Below are 26,545 nucleotides of genomic sequence, written 5' to 3'. Positions count from 1 at the left end.
GGCCCAGTCCTTTAGACCCTTTGGCATCAGCTGTTCAGGCTGTTGGCCTCCCGATGAGCCTTTGGCAGAGAAAGTTCATGAGTCAATGGTAAGCGTGGGTCTGGTTATCTCCCCAGGAAATCAGTGACCCGGAGATCCTGGATCTGGTCCACAGCGCCCTTGGCAGGATGACCGTGGTCCGTCAGATCTTCCCGTCCGCCAAGGACAACCAGAAATGCATGAGGCACAACCACCGCATCTCCTCCCTGCTCTGCGACCCCCAGGAAGGCTACCTCCAGATGCTGCAGGTCAGTGCCCACCTCCCCACTCCCTCCAGAGGGAGTCTCCCCCATGCCCTTGGCCTGCCACCAACTTCAATTACGAGAACTCTGTGGTGACGTTGAAGCCCGTCCAGGCAGCGTCTCTGAGCAGCGGGACAAGCGGTGATGGCCGTGGGCAGTTACGGTCCTATTAGCTCCCTGGGCGCCCTTGTAGTTAGTTACCCGCTGAGGGAGGAAGGGGCCTCCTGTGTCTCAGGCTTGTGTGAGGACTGTTTTCTCGGGGAGGGTTTGTCTGGCAGGACTGGGGAAGGAGCCTCCTGGGGGGAGTCGCCGTTTTGAACCTGGTTTAGGTTCTTCCCTGTGGGAAGTCAGTAATAGGGACAACTAGGGACTGGACCAGCTCACCTTTTTATACTGAGGCTTAGGTCAACCAGGACGCTGCTGGGGCAGGACCATCGCCTGCCTGCCTGCTCCATTCCTTCCAAGTCCAGAGGGTCAGTCCTCCTAGTCCCTCAGCAGAGGCGCAGCCTGGGCAGGGTGTGGGCTGTGCACCGGCCCTGAGAGGGGGCTCTTGCGGATGGTGGGGTAACTGTGAGGCACTGTGGGAACTGTCCTAGAATCTGCTTCTCCGCTGAGAATATCGTGACAAGGAAACTTCCATTTGCTCCTTGCTGGGGGCCAGGTAGCATGAAGAGGTTTCTTCCCCTTGAGAAAACCGCCCAGAGGTTTGTGCAGGCGACATGCTTGCCATTCGGCTTTCGGAACAAGTTACGTCCGCTTCCCCAGCCGGGGTGAGGCGTGGGAGTCAGGCTTCAGGACAGGGCGGGCTGTGTCTGCCACCTGAGTGTCAGTCCCACCCCGGGACGTTTTGGTGTCACCTGTCAGGACACACATTTGGGGGGGGGATTGCTAGTCTCTGGAGTGGGCTGGGCACATTTGTGTTTTGCCAAAGCATGGAATCCATTCTACAATCTTGTATTTGGCAGGGGCAGGGGGTGGGAAGAAACAGGCCCCAACAGATGGTAAACCTGGAAATAGTTCTTACAGAAACGCGGCAGACACCAAGTTTTTGCTGCAGTAATTCCCACTCTCCATGGTCACTGCTCCGGGGAGCCGCAGAATGTCTGGGTTTCTCTAAGATGGTGAAACGTTTGGCCAAGAGAGTGGCCCAAAGGCCTCTGCAGGACCCAGGGGCCCAGGAGCCCAGCGCACAGGGGCCAGGAGGAGAGGCAGGCGCTCAGTGCTCAAATTTCTGGTTGGGTGCTGCTGGCCTGCCTGCCTCCCCATGTGCTGTTGTGTGGAGGGAGAGGCAGGGCCTCTGCGTTCACCACCCTGCTCTCTATGTGGAAAGAGGAGGAGTGGACCATGTGGTCAGGCAGTGTGAGCCCATCCCGCATCCCCACCGGGTCGGGGGCAGGAGGCTCCCTTGCTCATGGAGCCGGGCCCTGGGAGGGTCCCCCAGGCTCTGCCCTGCAGGGCGTCATCCTCTCCAGACACGTGCCAGCCTGTCTCCACCTGCCCTGTGCCCCCATCCAGCTGTCTGGTTATTGCTTAGTCACACTGCGCTTCTACCTGAGGGGTGGGGGCCATGTCCCACTGCACAAACATTGCTGCACAGCTGGGGTGGGGGGAAGCAGTGCTCCTGGAGGCCTATGGTTGCTCATTTTGCATGGACTGAAAGGTGCAGGTGGACGCGTTGGCCGCACAGCTGGCACACCGGATTACAGAACCTGACCCGGAGCGTAAGAAAGGAAGGGAGACTGATGGGACTGAGGGGGAATGCAGCAGAGGCCACACTGAAACGACCCACGCCCAGCAAGAGCACGGCACAGCTGGGGAGCGGGGCAGGAAGGCTGTGCGAGTCATCGCCACACCCGGTCAGTGCCGCGTCGGGCCTGGAGCCGGGGCCTCATGGCCCCTCTCTGCTCCTGCTGGGACCCAGGCACCGCATCGCGAGCAGACGGAAGAGGACACCCCAGAGGCCTTGTGGTGGCAGCACCAGTGGCAGCAGCAGGTGGGCCTGAGCCCCAGCCGTCACAGGAGCCAGGTCACGTGGGTTCAGGTTCCAGTAACCGGAGTCCTAATTACTTAATCATGATTATTTGTCATTCTGTGCTTCAGTTTCTGCCTTGGTAAGCTGGGGATTATAGAATATTACCTACCTCTTAGAGTCATAGGGAAAAGTAGGGGAGAGAACATGTAAAACAAACACATTTAGAATGAGACTGAGCTACCAGCAGTGTTGCTATGGAGGAGGCCAGCGTTTCCATGGGAAGGCTCGTTCCGTGAACGGAAGAGTGCCCGCGTCTTCCTGAGCACAGCAGGTGGGAGGGCATCTCTCACCTGTCCGCCCCACATCACAGGGGTCACACACGCTGACTGGCCCGTCACCCCTGTAGCAGTAAGTCGAGCTCCCTTTCCTGGGAGAGGAGGCCGTGTCTTTGGGGCCACTGAGTTCTTCATACAAGACTCTGCTCACAGAGACCTTCCCTTAGGACTGATGGGTGGTGGATCTGTGATAAGCGTAGCTCTTAACACAAGTTAAATGGTCTCTAGAAGCCTCTTTATAGACCTGTAAATAAAATGCTGTATTAAAGAATCTCCATCTTAGTTGCATCTGCTGCCTTGCATGGGGCTGTGGTGGAGGGAAATGTGGGTTTCTTTACCCGTCCTGCCCAGCAGCCACGGAACAGCCTGCAGATTCATCCCGTTCGCAGGCTGTGCCCTTCAGGTCTCCGCCGTAGCTGTTGACACTTCTTTCTTTCTTAACGACAGTGCAGCAGGCAAACTAGTGTCCACTGGCCTCTGGCTGTGAGACTTACCAAGGAGACTAATATGTTTAGAACAACCAGCTCAAGAAAAATAACATATATGTCATGGATGATTAACCCTTCTTGGTGAAGTTAGGAAGCCTCCTTTTGGAGATGGAGCTCCCAGGTGCACCTTCAGCTTCTCCCCCAGCAGCTGCTCTTAGGATGATAATTCTGGGTCCGAAGTTTTCCTGACAACCATCAAGAACAGAGACATTTGTCAGGATCATCCACCTCTCAGCCTCCTGTGGAGCTGGCCTCAAAGCTCCATCTCCCTTTATTGGGCCCGTGGTCCAGGCTTTCTGTGCCGTAAAGGCAGCCGAGCACGATTATAGCAAATCAATTTGGTTCCTACTTAGTATAGATGAAGTCCTTGGAAGAAAAATACCTATGTCAGTGTGTTCTAGCGGCTCCAGAAGCATTGCACTTGCCGTGTGAGAGCGGCTGTCTGGTTTTCCCCACTGAGCCCTGTGTGCTTTGGGTTTTCCTGTCTTGTTTCCTTGACAAGCTAGCTTAGGGCTGGTTGAGTCAGCAGTAATGCAACTGATAACCAGACCTGAAGAGCCCTGCTGCTGTGCTGAGACGTCCCAAAGTGATGCTCAGAGGAGGTCTGCAAGGCACCGTCTTAGAGCCGCGTTACCTGGCAGTTCCCTGCTGCAGGTGAGGCGACGGACATTTTGCCATGGTGCAGCCCCACCGTGTGCAAGTCTGCTTCCAAAGGGGGACAGGCGAGTGGTACAGGCTGTGCTGTCTGATCGCTGTGCAGCGAATGCTGCACTGTCACGGGGCCCAGTCTGGTGTGTGATAAAATGCTCCCTCAGGTTGGAATTTCTCCGTTTCGTGCATTTTAACATTGTTGAGTGGCTTGACAGACGGAACCGCTGCTGCCCTGCTCAGTCTGTTAAAGCATTTCAAAACCGCTGCCGCTCGTATCTCTCTCTAAGGCTTTCTGTGTTCTTCCCGGGCTGCAAGTGCTTTCTCAGCCTGCAGGGAGCCTCCTCTCCTCCGGAGCGGCTGGGAGCCGCCCCCACCGGAGCCGCCTGGGACCGCAGCCGGTTTCCTGCTGCACTTCCCCCAGAGACCCAGGCGGAACAGTGAGCAGCCAGAGGGCGCAGGTCACAGCTGCCTTGGTCAGAGACAGGCGCACAGGTGGTCTCCTGGGGTGCACCTGGTTGCCGTCCTGGCTGCAGGTGGCCTCGTGTGCATTTGGAACCAGAAATCCTCTCTATGGCCAAACACCCCTCCCCACTCTCCACACCCTCCTCTTGGACTCTGCCTGAGCGGAGTTCCTGTCACCTTGTCCCCTCTGCCCTCTGCACCATCTGCTCCCTCCTCAGGCCTGCTCAAGCTGCCCTGTCTCTGGACAGGTGGGTTGGCAGCAGTCTGGTAGAGTGGCCTGGCCTGGGATGGATTCTCAAGCTGTGACATCTGGGCGTCAGCCTGTCCTCCCAGCTGGACCCTCTGTGGCTGCTTGTCTGACTTTGCTGGAGGGCCAGGCCTGTCTGGGGAGCTCTCTGAGGTAAGCTCCCGCTGCTGGCCCAGGAGCGCTCCCTGCTCAGCCTGCTTGGCCTGATTAGCGACAGGGGAGAGGAATGGGGCTGCTTAGAAGCGTTGAGGTGGTGCAGCGCTTCGTAACGAGAACATTTCCCGGGTTCAGCTTTGGGTGGGGCAGTGAATGGTCTAATGACAAGACTCTGGCGTGTGGCTGGAACCTGGCTGCCTTTGTACTTCTGCTCCTTCAAGGGTGGTTCTGGCCCTGATGATGCGCGTGCACAACAGCTGCTTGGACCCCGCAGCCCCTGAGGAGCCGGGGCTGGAGCACCTGGCATGGTGCCGACTGTGCAGGGCACAGAGCAGGGGCTGCCAGGGGCAGGGCCATTGTGCTCCAGACCCTCCCGACTCTCCCGTCTCGGCCTGCTGAGGTCCAGACAGGATGCGAAACGGCACACAGCTCTCCTGACCTGCTCCACACGCCTCTCAGGGGCTTATACTTTTATTGCTCCCTCCTCTAACCCTGCTCTGAGGACTCAGTGAGTCCACAGACCACCTGAGCTCCTGATGGGGCTGCCTTCGTCCCACCTGCTGCTGACCCAGATGGGAGACCAGTGCCTTTCCTGGTTCTAACAATACAGCAAACCCAGATCTCAGAGCTGGTGTCACATATGGGGTGCGGCCCAGGGGTGGCATCTGCACGGTGGCTGCACAGAAAGCCCCTGATGTGCTAAGTCCCCTTTCACCATCCTGCTGGCTTTCTGGTCCGCCCTCAGTTTTCTCCCTCTGGGTCTTGGCACTAAAGTCAATTCTCCCTTATTTTCTCACGAAGATCAGTTTAACAGTCTTATTAGTAGCCTTTGCTCCTGCTGACACAGATATATTCCTAAATAAAATGTGGTTATGATGAAACGGGGGTTCCGGTACTAACTCTTAAGAAAGCCAGGCCTGTTTTCCACCCCCCTTCTCATCCCGGAGGGTCTTCCCGGGCTTCTAGAGCTTCCAGCCCCAGGCAGAGCTCTCGGCGGAGTTCCCCCTGCCTCCCAGAGACGTGACCTCACTTACTTACTTCCCTTCTGAGGACTCACCTCTTGCCTTGCGGGATGTCACACACCATGGAAATGCACACCCAGGTCCTGACTGGAGGACAGCTCCCCACGGGACACGCTGGTCCAGGGCTCCTGCATCCTTCCCCCAGTGTGGCTTCTCCCCTCTGTCACTCATATTCCATGAGGCATCCTCCTGCAAACACCTTGACGTCTGTTAACCTTGGTGTCCTTTTTTCTAAGAACAGGTTTAAAACTATCCAGCATTCATTAGTTCTACAAATACCCATTACGCACATTCTCTGCCAGCTCATACGTTAGACATTTCACAAATGTTCTCTCTCTTAATTCTCCCAAATCCCAAATAAATTGGCAATATTAACCACTCTTTTGTAGTGTGTTCCAGTTAAGGAGGATGGCATATGCAAAGGCCAGAGGCTGGGGCGAGCAGGGGCAGAGCTCTGTGCGTCTGAGGCAAGAGGTAAGAGGCAAGAAGGTCAGATGAAGAGGAGTGCAGCTGCCAGGGTGCTAAGGACAGGGCATGACCCTTGTAGATGTGCGTCCAAGGAAGACAGTTGTGTGCAGGGCAGAGGGGCGGGCCTGAGGCTGGGAGACAAGGCAAAGTGGTTACCGTCTCCCTAGGGAGGAGTGAGGGTACTTGAGCCATGCGAGGTCACGGGAGGTGACCATGAGGAAGGCCATAAGGAAGCTTCCCCAGGACCGAAACCTCTAAGCCTGAGCAGGGGGCAGAGTACAGAGCACGGTGCCTCCCACAGGGCTGGGCTGCAGCTGCCACTTGCTCTAGTCATGTTCTGCCTGCCTCCGCTCTCTCCTGCACGCCTGGGTTTCTCCTGCAGGACTGGCTGTGCGCAGGCTCCCTGGCTGGCCAGCCCTGCACTGCAAACGCCAGCCTCTGCGCCCACCAAGCCGCCTCCCTTCGGGAGCCTGGGTCAGGAACCCCTGGGCCTTCCTGCTTTCGCACCTCTTATGGCACACCACCGGGACAGAGAAGTGGCCTGTCCTCACCTTGGGGCATGCAGCCCTGAAAGGCCCTGCTCAGGCCCAGGGTGCTCTGGCAGCTGCGACATTGCTGCTGGGGTCCAGCAGAGGCCAGGGACAGTGTCCAGGTGAGCAGATTTCAAGCAGTGTTGGGGACATAATGCTCAGGGCCGATCCTTGCTCAATCTTCTGAGCCACAACCTGTAAAAGTCTGATATGACCCCTCTCGCCCTGGGGAAACTTTAGGACCAAGATGAATTGGGGAAGAGGGTGAATGGTGTTGGCAGATCCAAGTTCCTTTTCACAATGGGTCCATGCCCTGTGTGTAGGGTGTGTGCTGGGCCCACAGCTGCGGACACTGCAGAGGAGCAGCCCGCTTGGGTCCTGTATGTCCTCTCCATTTTTTTCTGTCTCTGTCCCTCCAAAAATGAAGATACACGCAAATTGCTTAGGACAGTACTTGGCACACATTACTGCCTGCATTTCACAGGGGTTAGTGGGGGCACCCATGGTACCTCCTCAAGGCCCCAATCACATTGTGTTTTATCATCATCCACATAAGTCTGGAACGGATGGCCTTGCTCAACAGCACTCGGCAAGCGAACGTGAGTGGAGGTCAGCCTGCTCGCTGAGTGCTTGTAGCATATGTGCTGTGTCCACGCTGCCGTCCAGGCTGGGGTGTGGTGGTGAATAGAGCTGCCCAAACGTGTGCCCATCGTGCCAGGCTTCGTGGCGTGCACAGCACAGTAAGAGTCCCGCGGTCTGACAGGAAGAGGAGCTTCACACACATCTATAGGGGGGCCACCAAGCCAGCCTGGCTCCTTCCAGCTCTGTCCCCACCTGGAAGAGGTCGCGGGTCCCAGGAAGCCCTGGCTCCCTCTCCTGGTCTGGGTCCATGTGCCTCTGACTTGACTTCCTCTGGCATCTCTGACCTGGTCCCAGGTCCTTTGCTTTGCATCCGGGTCTTTTCTCCGCCACACCCTTGGCATCAACACTGCCTCTCCTTTGCTCCTCATGTCTACTCTCACTAGAAATGCCTTTTGGGCCTTGTCACTTTTGTGCTACAGCCTTCCTGGCCAGCCAGAGCCCCAGGGGGCTAAGGGTTCAAACAGTGACAGGATCTGCACTGCCTGTCTGTCTGTTGTGAATGAGCTTTGTGCGGTTAAGGAACTGAGGTGGGAGGGGAAAGGCAAGGACTCCTTCAGGCCAGTCACCCGCCGCCCTGGCCCTGTGGCCTGTAGCTCCAGCTTGGGCTGCTAGCCCCTCAAGACCAATGGTGAGGGGTGTCCCTGCAGCAGGAGCCTCTCTCCTTCCAGACTGCTCCCTGGGTTCAGGGGCACAGCCTGATCGAGCCCTGACTCTGGTCTCCACCCACTCACCCAGAGGAAAGGCCTTTCCTGCATTTGTCAGGACTGGAGGAAGCCAACCAGAGGCTGCTTTTCTGCTCTCTCTTCTTGATCTTGTCCCCATAAGTCCCTTCTCTGGACAGCCAGACTGTGAGGGCAGCATCTTTCCTTTGCGTCCCCACCAGTGAATCCAGCGGCTGTCCCCTGAGGACACTGAGGTGGGAACAGAGGAGGAACCACAGACCAGCGTCGAGTGTCAGCTCTGTCTGAGGCTGGGGAGTCTTAAGGTAGCACTCACCAGGAGAAGGGCGGCAGTGAGTGGGGACCCGGGCGGCAGTGAGTGGGGACCCGAGCAGCTCCTCGTGGGGAGTAAGACATTCTGAGTGGGCTATGAATTATAAGCAAACTGTTGCTTGAACAGTCACATTTGGAGGCAGCAAATCTTTTTTTCCTGCTGTTTTCTGTATTTTCTTTTTGTGAACGAAGTTCAGTGTGTGCTTTCTTATCAAGAGATAAATCCATCCATCCATCCATCCATCCATCCATCCATCCATCCATCCATCTCCCCATCTCCCTACCTCCTCTTACACATACCCACTCACCTACCCACACACTCATCCATCTATCTATTCATCCTTCCATCCGCCCGCCCTGGGTGCTGGGTTCTAGAGATAGTGAATATATAGAGAGAAGTATCTAGAATAGTGAAAACATCTCCTGTACTTAGGACGCTCAGAGTTCGGGGAGGGGATGCACTTGAGAGCTGACAGTGTGTAGTTTGCCATGGCAACAGGTGCTCCGTGGTGAGTGGGGCAGCGGGAAGGCCGTCCACGCAGGCAGGGCATCACTCACACCGGTTCCCTGGAACTCGAATGTGCGCACCCTTCCCGCAGGCACTGTGGGAACCTGAGGGCTTCCCTGGCCTTTCTGAGTCACATCCTGTGTTTTCTCTTCGTAGCAGGCCTCTCTGTATTCATACCCTTGTTAAGTACCTTAATCTATTGTGAATCAAGATGCCGGAGGGAAAAAGGAAACCCACGGGTGCTGGTCTGGGCACAGCTGGGCGGTGCTGCCCGGGTGTGGGTGTGCGCAGGTGCAGATGTGAGTGCAAGTGTCCCTGGCTGAGTAGCATCGGCTGTGAGTGGGTGGCTGGGGGACCCGTGAATGACTTAAGAAGAGAAATCCTCTGTCACCAAGGACTCTCAGCTTCGAGTTATCCTTTCAGAAAAAATAAAACCAAGCTCCCTCTCAGTGGCTTACATCCTCTTATACAACGTCTCCATTATCACTTTGTATCCCAGCACGTCCCCAGGGCTGGAGGGTGGGAGACACGGTTCTGTCCTGGTGTCCCTGCAGCGCCTACGGTGAATTCCAGGGGGTGGGAATAACTTCTCTGTGTCGGGACTGCAGGGTCCCAGAAAAGGTGCCCAGGTGTTGACACGTCTGCTTCCCCTTGGCCTGAGGCTCTTGTTTAAGTTGGCAGTAGCTGGTCACCCCCGGCACCCTCCTGGCACCACTGAGACATCTCCTGTCTGTCTTCTATACGCTTCTTACACCGGCAGGATGGAGAGGCGCCAGGAACGCGGGCCTCAGTGGCACGCATGGCCCTGCCCGCCGCAGGTATGCGGGCTGAAGCAGACAGGACCAGCTCTGCAGGAATGCCCAGCGCACAGAGACGCGGGAGGCGGCAGCCCTGCCTGCAGTGCGGCGCCACTCTGGGCGCACATGGTGGAGCAGGAGTTTCTGAGCTCCCTCTCCGCTCCCTTGGCCCACCCGACTCCCCCAGGCTCTTGTCTGGGGCTCTGTTTTGGGAGTGCCCAGCCTATGTGAGGATAGAAATTGCATGCTGAGAACAAGCATGGAGGTTTGGGGTGCAAGGGGAATTCTAGAGGTGGGGTGGGGAGGCTGGGAGGCAGCAAGGGTTCTTCCTGAAGCCCAGGGGTCTTATTTGATCTTCCCAGAGCCCTGTGAGGCCAACACTCTCCTATTTACATCTGGTGGCTTTGTTTTCTGACATTGTTGGCAGGCACCTGGCTGCTGCCGTGGGCAGAGCCCACCCTCTGACCCCCTCTGGCTGATGGTTGTTTGCACAGCAGCCACTGTGCCGGCCACGCACCTGCCTCCTCCCCGCCCTCCTCTTCCTGTCTCCCCTTCTTGCTCCGTGACACCCAGTGGGAGAGGGGGATGGCATGAGGAGTATCACCTGAGAACAGGGCTGCCCTCCTCCCCACAGGGGCTCTGCTGGTTTTCTGGCTAATCAGGATCAGGGCTCTCAGGCCTGGTCAGGAGGGTGACCGGCAGGCCTGTCCCCGCCTGGAGTGCACCGCATGGTGCAGTCTTCTCACCGCTCTTCCAGCTTCCCCCTCACAGCCCTGCTCTCGAGAGCTCCAGGGCGCCTGTGTCTCCTCTTGGACCTGCTATGCTGTGGACAGCTAAGCAGAGGGGACGCGCTCAGGTGCGCACAGTTGCAAATCCCAGAAGTGTCCCCTGACTGGCAGCAATGCCACTGCAGATCAGGCTTGTGGTGCCTGGAATCCCCATGGCCATAGCTGCCACAGCCCCGCTGCGCCGCTTGGGGGCCAGGGCAGTCTTCCTAAGGCAAGAGTGCGATGTCTGGGTGCAGACCCTCCAGGGGAGCCCTTCCCCTAACACTGCCTATGGCCCTACTCCTTAGCATGGCCCATGTGCTCAGTCCCTGCCTCCTTCTCGACCCACTCTCCCTACATTGCAGACGCCTCGAACTGTTCTCCGTCCTTCTTACCCAGGGGTTGGCCAGCTGTGGCCCACAGGCTGAATCCAGCCCACTGCCTGTTTTTGTGAATGAAGGTTTATTGGCACAACCCTTGTCTGTGTATCTGCTATGGCTCCTTTATACTATTAACAGCGGGGTCGAGCAGTTGCAAAGAGACCGCAAGCCCCACAAGGCCTAAAATCCTCACTTTTGGTCCTTTATAGGAAATCCTGGCATACCCTGCCCCACCTGGTCCTGCTCCTTTGCACAGTCATGCCTTTGCCTAATGCTGAGCTCTCCTTATAAAGCTCCCCACCTTTTATCCCATAACCCATCTAGACTGAGCTTTCTGCCCACCTTCCCTTCCCGCTTTGTTACCTGAGCAGGACGTCCCACTCCAGTCTTGCCAGGGCTTGTGTGCAAGACCCCACCACAGTTTTCCAGTTGATGTTCAGATCCACCCCCGACTCTAGTTCCTGAAGCAGGGCTGGGTCTTATTCTACTCAGTTCCTGCCTGGGATTTGAATGCACAGACACTGGGCACCACTTGGTAGTGTTAGCATCCTGGGTCACTTCAGCCCTCTTCTGGCTTCTCCATCTCTCTGGAAATGCGCCAGTGGGAAAGGTTCCACTGCCTTTGTCTTTGCAGATCTCCAACCTCTACCTGTATGACAGTGTCCTGATGCTGGCCAACGCCTTCCACCGGAAGCTGGAGGACCGGAAGTGGCACAGCATGGCGAGCCTCAACTGCATCCGCAAGTCCACCAAGCCATGGAACGGAGGGAGGTCCATGTTGGACACGATCAAGAAGGTCTGTGTGAGGGGAGCCCTCCTGGGCCCCTCCTCACGCCCTCCCACCCCCGCCTCCTCCAGCAGCTGGCCTGAAGTAGAGCTCCTTGTGTGGCTGCCCAGCAGGCTCCCAGGCCTGTCTTCTTGCCACTCTTCCTGTCCCAGGATTTGAGGGAAGAGTGAGCTAGGATTCATAGCTCTGTGTTATAGTCTGTTTTCATGTAAGGAGATTGACTTAAGAGAGGTGAAGTAGCTCGCCCGAGGTCCCTCCTTACCCATGGTTCCACTTGCAGCAGTTTCCGTTACCCTTGGTCAATGATGGTTGGAAAATATCAAATGGAAAGTTCCAGAAATAATTCATCGTTTTTAAATTGCACCTCATTCTGAGCACCTGCTTCATCTTGTCACATAGGAATTGCACCGTCTCCCAATGTCACAGGAAAAGGAGGTGCTTGCAGCACAGTAAGATATTTCCAGAGAGAGACCACATTTATGTAACTTTTATTGCTGTATATTGTTATAATTGTTCTATTTTGTTGTTATTGTTGGTAGTCTCTTACTGTGACTAATTTATACATTAAAATTTATCATAGGTATGGGGATGTATAGGAAAAAAACATAGTATATTAGGGTTTGGTACTACCCATGATTTTGGGCGTCTACTGGGGGTCTTGGACTGTATCCCCTGTGGATAAAGGGGGGCTGCTGTGAGTAAAAAAAATGGAAGCAACTGCCCAGCTCATATCTGGCACTGTCTGTAAGAAAGGCTGTCTTAGTTGGCAGTAGATGTGCCAATCAGCCAAGATCTCATCTGTTTGTGTGTGCACACATATGCATGCAGGTGTGTATGGGCACATGTGTGTACATGCATGCGTGCACACATGCATGGGTTCATCAGGGTGTGTTGTGTACGTGCATGTGTGTGTACACATGTAGGGGTGTCCATCTGGTGTGTGCACGAGTGTGTGTGTGCAGGCACTCTACTTGTGCTGGCATGCTGAGCAGGACACCAAGTTAGAAGGCTGGATTTAAAGTGAATTGGGTAATCCGCAGAAGATTTGTTAGAGTGAATTGGCTTTTAGAGGCTTCAAAATAGCATTTAAGGAAATCTACAGTGCTGGGAGTCTTAGTCCCAGTAAACTGTGTGGTTTCAGTGGCAGCGAGCATACTCTGGCGTGGTTTACATTTAGTGCAGCCCAGGCCAGAGCGGGGGGCCCTGTTGGGCCCACTCAGTCTCTGGGACTGTTCCATCTCACAGTCTATGGGAGATCAAGGCTGGATGAGACCCGTCCCAGGCTTGTAGCAAGAATGGGCTTCCCCCAGGTTAGCTCAGCCTCTCTGCACCTGCTCCTATGGAGCCCACTGAACCCTGGAGAGGCCTGGGCATACGCACCCACCACACCCAGTCCTGCCAGTCACCGTGCTTTGTGCCCAGTTTCTCCGAGGTACCTGCAGGATCTAACAAACTCTAGGCTGAAGCTGGGAGAGAGGAGATTAGTTGCCTGAGGTGGCACAGGTGACAAAGCCAGAACTGGAGCTGGGTTGGCCTCTGGTTCTCGTGCTTGCTGCCCTGCAGCCTCCACCCCTGGCTGCCAGGCTCTTGTTGACCTTTGGCTTCCTGCTTGGCTCAGCTGAGGTGAGCCCCTGGGGCAGGTTGCAAGGGTAGACTGTAAGCTCCAGGGGGCGGGACCGAAGCGGTCACTCTAATCCCATGCTAGCACAGTGTGTGGCACAAGGCCTGTCCTTTCATCGTATTGACTGCATCAGTGACAGGTGCAGGGTTAGGGATTTTCCCTGTGAGCAAGGCCCTGGGAAGCGTGGACCATACTTCAGGCCCTAGGACTGCAGCGACCCTGTCATTATCGTGTGCCCACTGCTCCCCGGGCCTTGCCCTTCACTTCCCGGTGACCGCCACCTCGCCCTGGGATCCCATCCCCTCGCCCGTATCTGCCTAACCGCCAGTGGCTGGCCCTTCTCTCTGCAGGGCCACATCACCGGTCTCACCGGAGTGATGGAGTTTCGGGAGGACAGCGCAAATCCCTACGTCCAGTTTGAAATCCTTGGCACAACCTACAGTGAGACCTTTGGCAAAGACATGCGAAAGGTGAGTCTCTGGGCGTCCACTGCCCCTCCTCCAACTGCATTCCCCCTCTTCTTGCTGCAGTGGCTCAGGTCCCCCCACCTCTCGGCCCCTCCCCAGCAGGCCCTGCCCCCAGTCTCTGCTGCTGTTGCCCTCGATGCTGCAAATGGAAAGTGCCCAGGTGCAGCTCATGCGGTCCCTGAGCACAGTGGGGTCTGGAGGGCCAGCCTTGCAGCCCTGGGCCAGCCTGGAAGGGGCAACACGTTTTCCAGGGCGGCTGAGATCAGCCCAACGGCAGGGCAGGCGTGACTGTGGCTAAGGCAGGAGACGGAGGTACAGCCAGAGTGTTCTCCACGTTTGGGCGTGGACAGGGCCAGGGGCGGCCAAGGGCGGTGGAGGAGGGTGAGGAGTGAGTGTGCTGGAGCCCGCTGCAGGGAGAGGCAGGGGCACATGGGCTTCATAACTCAGGGGTTCAGCTGTTTTACTTGGTGCTCATGCAAGTGGCAGGCTTGGGGTTTCCAGTGACCCTTTTCTTCTCGTGTGGGGATTTTCAGGATTGAGGATCGCGGCTGGCCCTTACCCGTGGTTGGAATCTCCCTCATGATGTAAAGGAGGCTAGTCAGTCAGGATAGCAGTAAGCCGTGGGGGGCAGGTGTGCACTGGGGCACAGGCCCATACAGCCACACGGTCACACACAGTCACACACAGTCACACACAGTCATACATAGTCACACACACACAGCCACACACAGATTCACGCACACAGTCATACACATGCACACAGTCTCACACACACAATCACACACACACAGTTACACACATGTGGCCATACAGTCACTCACAGCCACACACACAGCAACACACACAGCCACACACAGTACACCATCACACACATAGTCACACACACCGTCACACACACACACACAGCCACACAGCCATACACACACACATGCACAGCCGCACACAGTCACACACAATCACACTAATTTCTATGCACTTGAGGGAAGGTCGTCTCCACTAAGGGCAGTGCCAGGGGACAAGAGGCGTGGTGAGCTCTCAGCTGGGCGAGGTAAAGCCTGGGCAGAGTGCCCTCCAGCTGGCATCTGCCGCTGGCTGGGGACAGTGGAGGGGCGGAAAGGGTTAATGATGTTGGGGTGCTGAGAATCTAGGTGAAGGCATTCTTGGGCTATGCTCCTTGAGGACCAGGCGGGAGGACATGTGTGTGGAGTCCTGCAGGGTGTGAGCGCTGTGAGCACGAGGCAGCCGTCACCCGTCACGGCATGGGAGGAGGCTGTTTCCGGGGAAGCTGAGGGTCCATGTGTGAGGAGGGACTTAGTCCGTCTTGTGACAGGAGGTGAGTGTCATGGGTTGGCTGGAAACATAACAGAAGGTCCAGCAATTTGTTGAGATGCAATGGTGACACATGGTTCATTGACATTTGGAGCTCAAGGCTTGTTTGTGGCATCACAGACGGGGTGGAAGGCTACAGTGTGACACCCTGGTGGGCCAGGGTATGACTGTAATGCGTAGGGTGTCAGGGATGTCCGGGAACCCAAAGCTGTGAGGCTTGGTGGAGGGCTGGGGACGGGTGGTCAGCACTGGTCTGGGACATTTGTGACCACAGTAGAAACCGACTTGGTTGGGAATCCCTCCTGTAAGGGGAAACCAGGACCGGGAGCCCTTCAGTCACCCATCCAGTGTAGCTCCCACAGAAGTGACCACTCACGTATGCCACGGGCCTTGCCTTCATCCCTCAGTGTTCCCGAGTTAATGACAGTCAGGCTCTGTGTGCTCCCTCCTTTGCCACCCACCCCGCCTTTCAGCTCCGCGCTCAGCACGGTCCCGCAGTGGGTGGGAATATTGGCTGGGGGGGGGGTCTGCCTCATCGTGGGCAGGGACGGCCACGCTGGCCACTGGGCCTGAGAGAGCGGGGCGGCACCCTCACTGCCCAGGTCCTGGGCTCCTGCGTTGCCATGGCAACACTCCGGCCCTGCAGCCAATGGGAGCTGGCGTCGCAGCCTAAGGAGCTGCTGAGCAGGAAGCCTGAATGTAATTGAGTTGGAGAGAAGCTGATTTTCAAGTGGGCTTTATTTTAAAACGTATTCTTTTGTCATTTTAAAATCTGCCCTTAATAAGTGCACATCCCAGTTGTTATCTGCCCGCCTGGCAGCTTATCGCTGTTAGAGAGTTATCCGGAAAGCAGGAATGGGTTTACCACAGCAAATGCTTGTCATTCAGACCCGCGTGCCTGAACAGGTCTGGGAGGTTTCAGGACGGGCCAGAGGGCCTGGCGGAGGGAGTGCGGCTGTAGGTCATCATTTAAAGACTGGGTGGGCTTCTTGGTGGGAGGTGGGGCTGTGAGGCATAGGGCTGGGAAATCGGAGTGACATAAAAGTAAAGTTGGGGTGGGCAGCAGATCTGAGGGTAGGTCAGGGTCCTGGGGCGCTCAAAGGCAGTGCAAAGATCAGTCCATCTAAGGAGGGGCCACCCTGAGGAGCCCCGTCAACTGCATCTCCTGTGGTCCTGCCCAGAGCTAGGAGAGGAGCCAGCTGCACTGACTGCTGGGTGCTGTCACGGGAGGGACCGTGTCGGTGTCCCTGCAGAGATGACGTGTGTATCCTAATCTTTATTTATCATCTGTCTGTGGCTGTCAGTCTATCTATCTATCTGTCTGTCTATCATCTATCTACATACTTATGTTAATTTAAAAATAGCTACAGCAGCCAAACTGATGCAGACACAAAACCCCAAACCAAGTAGTTTCTTTAAGATTTAAACCAAGAATGCTCATTTAAATTAGAGAGCAAATGGATGTTTTCTCAAAGTAACTATTCCGGAGGGAAATCTTAGGGAGGCTGAGTCACTCAGATGTTTTAGATTAAGTGGCACCAAGAGCCGGTGATTACTCAGCCCTCTCGGAGGATGGAAGAGGTGGGTGATCACCTTTCCCTGCAGGGTGCTGGACAAATGCTAATTAAGTTATCTCACCCAGGAAGTATGTTGAGGGGGTGCTGGCAGGCCTGTGCCACCAGCCCGCTCTGTAACTCTGGGCACAGCACTGGTCATCCCATGTCCTGCTTGGAGCCGTCCAGCCAGGGCGATCACCCCTCAGCCATAAGGGCAGGCTTGGCCAAGTCCAGTGCTGCTCCTATGGGATTTGCCCTGGGGTGCATGCTCTCCTGTTGGGTCTCACACATTTCTACCCAGCCTCCTCTTTGTTCAGTCAGAAATCTCCCAAGGGGCAGCTCCACTGGGGAAACTAAGGCCCCAAGACTGCAAAGACTTGATTATGTCACACCAAGAAGTGTGTGGCTGGGCTGGGCTGGAAGGACATATGCTTGGGTGGGTGGAGGACTCGTAACATCCTTCCTGAACTCCCTCATGCCCCGTGCCCCTCCGCCCCCTTTCACTCTGCCCTCCTGCCTCCACTCCTCAGCCAGCATCATGGTCCCACAGTCTCTTCCCATCGGTCCGGGGCCTGCTGACTTGATGTTTCACCAGTGCCCTGGGGTCAGCCTCCGGGTTCCAGTGATTACCCAGGGGACTGGGAGGGCTTCCGTCTCCTTTATCAGTTTAGGATGCTTCTGTTTTCTCGGTCGATTTTGATCCTTCATGAAAGCTGGCTTTGCGTGGGTGCAGGTGCTCCCTTGGTGCCATGCCCTGGGGAGGGCCCTGTGCTGCTGGTAATTGAGAGTCACAGTTGCTCCTCATGCAGGGCCGTCACACCTTGGGCCCAGCCCTCCCTGGCTCAGAAGCGCGCACGTCATTCGCACTCCTGCCCAGGTCTGCCGCACGCTTACAAAGTGCCCCATGTTCTCAGGGCTCAGAAGTTCTAAGCAGCGAGCCAGCGGGCAGACAGGCGAGCTCTGGCAACAGGGCGGGAGCTGCGCCTCGGCACAGGCGGACCCCTCACCTGTGCGGGCGCCGCCGGGCCCAGAGGCTGCAGCACGGAGGGCGGGAGGGGCCTGGTGGGCTCGGAGGGCAGCCTGCGGCCTCTCTCAGCTGCTGCCGAGACGCCACTGCACCCGAGTCCCAGAGGGAAATGCGCCCAGCCCCTGCGGGGTTAGCATTCTTGCAGCCTGTTTCCCAGGAAGAACGCCGCCTTCCCAAACTCGTGCAGAACAGCTTTGAACAGAGCTGAGAACCAAAGCAGCCCCGCTGCTCCGCCTGAGTTCATAAAGGGGTCAGGAAGAGAGGCAATTACAGTTACGTAACATCGCGTTTTAAATAGCCCTTATGGCCACATTTTTGGAGATAGTGCCAGCCATGCTCATTTAGGGAGAGTGTTTAGAAAGCACAGATAAGTGAGCACGAAGAACCCAGCTGTGACTCCGGGAGGGGCGCAAGCGTGCCGGGATGCCGGGCGTTTCCTTCCTGGGCTTTTCCTGTTTTCCCTCCTCCACACCTGCGGGTAGAGGGAGCGGTGGGTGTACTTTTCAAACTGCTATTTATTGTCCATTCCTGTTGCATCCTGATTTCCTACTTAAAGCTATGTTGGGGGCGTTTTCTCATTTCCGTGTTCTTTTTCACTGTGGTTTCTAGTGGGAACATGTTACTCAGCCACAGCCGCTCACTATTTTATCTTCTTATGCGGTGACTAGTTAGGCATTTTCACCGTGTTATTTAGAGTAGGATTGTGATCGATACCCAGAATATACAGTTTTATTACACCTGTATTTGTTTCCATGTATTTTAAAGAAGTGAAATTGCCAAACCTAGGGTAATATTTTTTTACGGCTCTTTCTGTACTTGATACATATTTTCAGGTTATAGAAAGATTTAATGATTTTCACATCCACCAGTAGTATTTGGAAGTTTCTGTTATACCCTATGCTCAAAAAATTGAGTAATATATATACTGAACATTTTTACTAATTTGGCAGCTATGTGAAAAAAGAATGTTGCTAAATTTGCATTTCTTATGGGATTATATATTTAAAAATATAATCATTGGTCATTTGAATTTCATATTTTGTATATTATCCATCAGGTCCTTTGCTCTTTTATATCAGGGATGAAATTTATGTTGCCAACCCTTACAGACTCTCAGAAGGAAATTAGCAGTTATTTGTGTCAAATATTTTGTACATATAAATTGTTTGCCTTTGAATTAATAAAAGATTTGCACCTATAGACATTTAAAAATGTATGTGTCTGTATTTCCTAGAAAGTCATTCCCAATCTGCAAAATAGACAGTATTCACACATGCTTTCTCTAGTATTTTTTTGGTTTGACTTTATTTCAGTGAAATCTGCCATCCACTTGGGATCGATGTGGAATAAACTGTGATGTGCTGACCTAGCTTCCACATTTTTCAGTGATGTTTCCTACAACCCTTTATCCCAAATCCTTTCTTTCCCCATTGACTTGAATGTCATTTTTTTCATATGCTCTCCTAAATTTTACATGTTCTTCATTGGTTAAAAAGTTATTCTTTTCTCTCCTTTTTTTCTCTCAGCTTAAATTTAATTCATCTTTGTACATTGTTAGAATGTACTTGTCTGCAAGTAACAGAATGCTCATCTCGAGTGGGTTAAATAATACAAAAAACTCTACATCTCACATAGAGAGGCCTGCGGGCGCCGCGGCTCCCGGGTCGGCCAGTTCCGAGGCTCAGTGCCCAGACCAAAGGCTCTGGCCTTCTTCCCCCTTTTACTTGGCTGTCCCCAGGGCAGGCTGAGCTAGCCCGGTGTCCCGAGGGCTGTGCCAGTCCAGCTGTGGCGCGCAGAGAGGCGGCAGCACCTGGAAGGAGGGGGTGCTTCCCTCTGGGTGTCTCCATTTTAGAAATGGGGCGACCTGTCCTGGGAGTTGACCCTGGACTCTCGATTTTTTATCATGATAATTGCTTGCTTATTACTACAGTGGAAGTGAAGTTTTCTCCCAGAGGCATACGTAGCATTGCCCTGCAGTTTCTCTCGACTCGGCGTGCTGGGCTGGTCCTCCCTTCCCGGTGTGAACAGGGGATTGTTCATTCTTCTGCGCTTGTGTGGGCGGAGCCTTTGAAAACTGGACAGAATTTAACTTGTAAAATTATCTGGCTGGTTGTTGGTCTTAGGGCTATTACTTTGATATCTTGGAAACTTTATTTTCTGGTTTCTACATTTCTTTGAGTTATTTTTAGTAATCTACAGCAAATCTTGCATATCATTGACAGTTTCAAATTCATCATTAAGCTCCATATAGTGTTAGCAAATAATGCAAAAAAAATCTCTCTTAAAATATTTCTCTTTTCATTCCTACTATTGTGTATTTGTGTTGTCTCCCTTTATTTCTTCATTAGACTTCACAGATATTTTTTGATTAAAAAAAGCGAGGTCTAATTGGTTTAATCAATTTTGTTGTGTGTTACTCTAATTAATGGATTGTTTTCCTTCCAGGATCCCAGCTGCCTAGTGATTGTTTTATTGTTAATTTTAAAACTTACATGAGGTGTTAAATAATTTATTTTTATTTCTAGTTATGGAATGCTATTTTATTTTGGATATAATTGTGGCTGGATCCTAGTAGTTTTTCTAATGTAAACTGAAGTGTAACACTCACACCCAAAAGCGCCTGAATCCTGAGTAAATTACAGAGAGTGAAATGTTCAGCAGGTGATCACATCCCTGCAGCCAACCGTGGGGATGCAGAACCAGAGCTGCCCCAGTGCCCAGAGGCCTCTCTGGTGCCCGCTCTGGCCATTACACTCACCGTGGAAACGCTGCCGAGGTCTGGAGCACAGCTCTGTGCTCTGATAAACCGCCTGCCTTTGCTCAACACGTTTGTGAGATTCCTTATGACTGTTGTATGTAGTTTAGTTCACTCATTCTTATTGTGTTTTAAAATGTAGGTTTTGTTATTATTCGGGTCTGGTGAGGCCAACAGATCAGGAGATGCCTGCTGTTGAAAAGATAGTTTGCTGCTCACAGTTCCCAGGAGAAGGGGTGCAAGGGGTGCACCACACCACACGGCCACACCGAAGGCATCTGGGACCAGCAGGAGGCAGAGGGAACAGGGGACAATGTGGGCCAGAGTCTTTATTGTGGTTTTGCAGGAAGGAATGTGGGAGGCAGGGTAAGCTAGTTTGAATGGTTTTGGGGGGCTCTGGGAGTGCAGGGGCTGCCACTGGTTGTCTGATAGGTCACCCTGGCCCTGGGATGATTAGGGCAGGGGAGTGGTAGCCCAGAATGTAAGAGCTACAGGAAGGAGATGGTTGGGGTTCAGGCTCTGCGTTGATTAGTTTGCATATAAAAGGCACTATCTAGGAATTGACTGACCCTGGCAGGGGCAGTGTCTCCACGGGCTAGTCAGGCCCTGGATATCAGATATCAAAAGCACCAGCAATACAGAAAAAAAACGTGATTAATACGTGTTGACATAAAATATTTTTAATGACTATTTCACACTTTATTCTATTTTTGACACAAGTTGTATCCATATTTTCACTATCACCGATAATACTTCTATAAACATCCTTAGAGACATCTTTCTGGGGAACATATATGTCTTTCTTTTGGGTATGTACCTGAGAGTGAGTTACTAGGTCAGAAGATTGTGCATGATTAGCAGATCCTGCCACGTACTTTTCTGAAGCACTGTGCCAGTTCACACTCCCAGCAGACCCTGAGCTCCCCTCCCCTTCACCAGCCCCGAGAGAACTGATGGGTCCTTAGTCTTCACATGGCAGCCATTCTGGCCCGGGTGCTGGTTTCTCACTGCAGTTATTTCATTTCCTGATGATTAATGATGCTGAGATCATTTTCATGTGTTTATTGGTAATTTGGATACCTCCTTTGTTGGGTGCCTACTCAAGTCTTTAATGCATTTTTTCTATTTGGCTTTCGGCCTTATTTTAGTGATTTGTAGGCAAATTAGATATGTGTCCTTATAAATGTAGGTTTGGGGATGTTCTCTCCCACTCGGTGGCTTGCCTTTATAATGCTCTCAATGGGGTCTTTAATGAACAGAAATTCTTAATTTTAAGTGGAGTTCAATTTATCCAATTTATCAAATTTCTCTTTGTTTACTGCATTTGGTGTGCTGTTTAAAAATGTTTACCTACTTAAAAATATAAGGGTATGATCTTATATCTTATTCTAAATGCTTCTTGTTTTACACTTCACATTTATTTGCGTCACATCTGGTATTTATCTTCATTACATATGGAATTGATCTCTGTGTATGGTGTGAGTTTGGAGGCGAGATACTAAAAAAAAAAAATACAGATGGCCAATCAACCCAATACCACTTACTGGAAAAAAAACCAGACTCTTATCCCTACTGCTCTGCCACATGCCTTCCTCATAAGTCAGGTGAGTGTCTACTGTGCGTGTTTCTGGACATTCTTTTCCACTGCATTTGCCATTTATCTATATGTGCACCAATAGGATGCTGCCTTAATGATCACAGTCTTCTAATAGCTCTTGATTTCTGGTGGTGAAGTCCTCTAGCTCCTTCCTCTTGTTGAAGACAGACTTAGCTGTTCTTAGCCCTTTGCATTTTCTTATATTTTTTAACATTAAATTTTATTTTCCACAAAGAATTTTGATTGAGATTGCATGGACTCCAGATCCATTTAGGAAGGATTCACATCTTACAGATATTGAGTAATCTAATTCATGAACATAGTATACACCTCAGTTTACTTAGGTCTTCTTTGATTCCTCAGGAAAGTTTTGTTGCTTTCCCTGCAGAGATCTTGAGTAACTTTTGTTTGATTTTCCCCAGACAGTGATACTTATGATGATATTATATGTAGAATATGTTCAAATTTATTTTTCTGCTTGTTTTTTATGTGCATATAGAAATTAATTGGTTTTGTATGTTAAGCTTGTATATATTTTCTATATACACAATTACATCATCTATGAAAAATAAGTTTTATTTTTCTTTCCAATTTTTATGCTTTTATTCATTTTTCTTTCCCATTGCACTACTTAGGGTCTTTAATTCAGGTTTAATTGATGTAGTGATGTGAGCATCCTTATATTGTTCTTGATCTTAGAGGATAGCTTTTTATAATGCACAATTTCATATTATGTTTACTATATTTTTTGGTAGGTGTTATTTTCTCATATTGAGAAAATTCCATTTAATTCCTAGATTACTGACGTTTTTGTCAAGAATGCACATTACAGTCAGCCAAAAGCTCTTTTCCATCTATTGAGATAATTATATAATTTATATTCTCACTTTTTTCAGTTAATGTGGTAAATCACATTGACTGATTTTTTTCTTTTTGATGCTGTTCTTTATTTCTTTTTTTTACATTAATACTATACCTGTTTTATTATTATTTTATAATATGTTATAATATTTGGAAATACCGGTACCTTCTAATTTCTCTTCATTTTCTGGATTTTTTAAGTTAAACTTTTATTTTGAGATTAATATGGATTCATATTCAGTTGTAACACATAGTACAGAGAGATCTGGAAATCCAGCATATCTTTTGTTAAGTTTCTCCCAGTGATACCATCTTGTAATACTGTAGTACAGTAACCCAGCCAGGACATTGACACTGATACAGTCCATGGATCTGACTCAGTTTCAGATGTCCTCGGTTTCATCTGGACTCGTGTGTGTGTGTGTGTGTGTGTGTGTGTGTGTGTGTGTGTTTGCTCTGGGTATTATAATAAACGTATGTGACTTATCCAGTCTACTGGAATCAACATTTTACTATTTAAAATGACATGTGAAACTCTTTCTTCCACACAGGTCCGTTTACCTCCTTCACATTGTCTTGAGTATTAGATGATGCTGTAATTTCTGCTAAAATCATCAAATGTGATTTATAAAACTCATGAGGAGGACAGTCTATTATATATACTCATATCTCTGCTCTTTCTGCTATTCTTACTTACTTTCGGTGGTCTGAGAATACTTTTATCGTTTTATTTTCTGTTTAATAAACTTCCATTAGCACATCTTCAAGGATTGGCCTGCTAGCCACAAATTATTTTTATTCTCCTTCATCTGAAAATGTCTTATTTCCTCTTCATTCTTGAAAGATAGTTTTGCCAGATACAAAGCTTGTGGTTGAGAGCTCTTTTCTTTTGGCACGGGAAGAGTGTGCCATTTTCTACCGACCTCCATGGTTTCAGATTAGCAATCTGCTGTCATTTAAATCAAGTTTCTTCTGGATAAATTCTACCTGGATGCTTTCTAGATTTTATCTTTAGTTTTCAGAAATGTTATTATGATGTGTCCTGATGTGTCTAGATTTCTTTGATGTGTGTGTATTTCTTTGAATTTATCCTGCCTGAGGCTCCTATATTCTTTTTTAAGATATGTTTTTATTGATTTTAGATAGAGAGGAAGGGAGAGGGAGAGACAGAAACATTGATGTGAGGTCAAAACATCCATCACGACCCCTTACCAGCGATCGAGCCCGCCACCAGGCATGTGCCCTGACCAGGAGGCAAACTGGCAACCCTTCAGTGTCCTGGAGGATGCCCAGCCAGCTGAGCCACACCAGCCAGGGCTTATATAATTCCTTGAGTCAGTTTTTTCAGTTGTTATTTTTAAGGAATCTGTCCATTAAATTGTCAGATATAATGGCACAAAATATATTATCCTTTTTGTTCTGGATTTTTAAAATTTATTAACTTGAGAGAGAGAGAGAGATTTGTTGCTCTGCTGAGTTGTGTACTCATTGGTCGCTTCTTGTGTGTGCTCTGACCAGGGATCGAACCTGCAACCTTGACGTGTCAGGTGACACTGTACCCAGCTGAACCACCCAGCCAGGGCCATGTTCTTGATTTTAGTTATTTCCATTTTGTCTTTTTATTCTTTGCAAAAAGAAAATTTTGACTTATTACTTTTTGTGTTTAAGAATTTTTTGTTGATGTATGTTCATCTCTTATTTTCTAATTTATTTCACTATGATGCTATTTTTTAATGGCTTCTTGATAGGTATGGTTATATAGTTGGTGCTTTTTCTCCCTTCTTTCCATTTAAAGCTGTGAATGTCCTTCTCAGCACTGTTTTAGCTACACCCCACATATTTACTTTCAATATTATCCAGCTCAGACATTATTTGATTTCCTTTTAATATTCTTTTTGACCCATGATTTTATTTAGAAGAATATTGCTTATTTTCCAAGTGGAGGAGATTGTCTAGTCATCTTCTAACTAATGGTTTCTAACCTATTTCCATCATGAGCAGAGAACTGAATGATGTTTGCTCTTTGGAAGTTGGATTTTACTTTAGGACGGCCCTGTTGTGGTCTGCATGGGTCCTTGCAAAGACTGTGTTCTTTCTTACTGTCTCCTGTTGCAGCTGTGGGCTTGTCCCGTTCTCCTTTGTTTTAGGTGAGTTTTCAGTGATAGGTTTTGAAGCTGTGTTACTGGGGACCCACAGATTTAGAATTTTGATATTCTGTTTGATGTGGACTGATCTTTTATCATTACAAAATGTCTTTTGTTATGTGTACTAATGTTTCTTGCCTTAAAATCTCTTTGTTTTATAATATAGCTATCATATTTGATTTATTATGGATAATGTTTATTATCTATCATTTCTATTATTTTATTTTTAAGCATATTCCTCATATTGAAAGAATGTTTCCTTTAAGCAGCATGTAATTGTTAATTTTATTTCAACTAAATATTTATTTATTCCAATTACAGTTGACATTCACTATTATTTTGTATTAGTTTCAAGTGTGCAGCATAGTGGTCAGACAGTTACATAATTTACAAAGTGATCCCTTCAACAATTCAAGTGCCTACCTGGCACCACACATAGTTATTACAGTGTTATTGACTGTATTCCCTATGCTGTAGTTTGCACCCCTGTGACTAGTTTATAACTGCCCATCTGTACTTCTCGATCCCTTCCCCTTTTCCACCAGCCCCCTGCCCCCTCCCATCTAGCCATCTTCTGATTGTTGATGTTTTAGGTTTACTCTGACAGTTCTGGATGACTGGTTGGGGTGCTTTGTCTGTTTACATTCACAGCAGCTGCTAATTCATTTGGGCTTTTGATCACCAGTTTCCTGTTGTTTTCTATTTGATCCATATGTTTCATATTACTTTTTCTCTGCTTTCTTGCCTTTGTGTAAATTATTTTAAAAATATTTTGTTTTCTCTCTCATAACTGTTGAATCTACACATATTTTTAAAACCTGTAAGTTATTACTATTCGTTTTATACAGTCAATAGTCCTTGTATGACACACACGAGTGTTCCCTCCTCTTCTGTTTTCTGGGAGAGATTCTGTGGAGCGGGTATTATTTCCTCCTCAATGTTCATCTGTAAAACCATGCCCTGAAGTTTTCTTTTTTGAAAGATTTTTTTAGCTACAAATTAAATATTTTAGTATATATTTGGGATATCCTAGTTGTCTAGCTTTTCATGAGTGGATTATGATAGTTCCTATCTTTCTAAGAACTGGTTGTTTTCATCTAAGTTGTTCATTGTATGAGCATGTAGTTACTTATAATATTTCCTTATTATTTTTAAAGTCTGTGGTGATGTCTCATTTTCATTTCAGATTTTGGTAATTTCTGCCATTTCTTGGTCAGTCTGGTAAGAGATATCAATCTCACTGATTTCTTCAAAAGCCAGCTATAGTCTCATTGCTTTTCTCTACTGCTTTTCCATTTCCAAATTTGATGATAGCTTCTCTTATCTTTATTTTTCCCCCCGTTTGTTTGTTTTGGGTTTAATTTGCTGTTTTTTCTCTAATTACCTAAGGTGGGAATTTAAGCTACTTGATTTATATTTTTATTCTTTCGCTAATATAAGCATTTAGTTCTACAAAGCAGTGCACACTCTTCAGCTCCATTCCAAAGAGCTGGGTGAGCTGTGCAGTATCCATCCACTTGTTTTCATTCTGTCTGGCATTGATGTTTGAATTGTGACTTCATAGATAGCTAAAAGGCTATTGATTTTTGTCCACTCTGTCAATATCTGCCATTACATTGAAGTGTCCAGACCATTACTGTCTTAGCTAATTATTGATAGTATGTCTATAGTTTTATTATTTATTCTATCTGTTCTCTTTCCTT

The 26,545-nt window shown here is 50.1% G+C and overlaps 1 protein-coding gene across 2 annotated transcripts in view; it reads left to right on the top strand.

Moving 5' to 3' along the window:
* The window catches only part of GRID1 (glutamate ionotropic receptor delta type subunit 1), a 624,630-nt gene that overhangs the window by 427,018 nt on the left and 171,067 nt on the right, over positions 1-26,545 (top strand). For both annotated transcript variants that reach the window (XM_081157434.1, XM_081157435.1), the window contains 3 exons: positions 117-287; positions 11,333-11,494; positions 13,457-13,576. In XM_081157434.1, coding sequence (XP_081013560.1) covers positions 117-287; positions 11,333-11,494; positions 13,457-13,576 — 453 coding nt within the window. The remainder of the gene's footprint in view (positions 1-116; positions 288-11,332; positions 11,495-13,456; positions 13,577-26,545) is intronic.

Source organism: Miniopterus schreibersii, assembly GCF_964146895.1.
Source record: "Miniopterus schreibersii genome assembly, chromosome: 14".
In the NCBI taxonomy this organism is placed as follows: Eukaryota; Metazoa; Chordata; class Mammalia; order Chiroptera; family Miniopteridae; genus Miniopterus; species Miniopterus schreibersii.
Note: the sequence above shows the minus strand (reverse complement) of the source record. Positions and strands in the feature narration are given on the sequence as shown.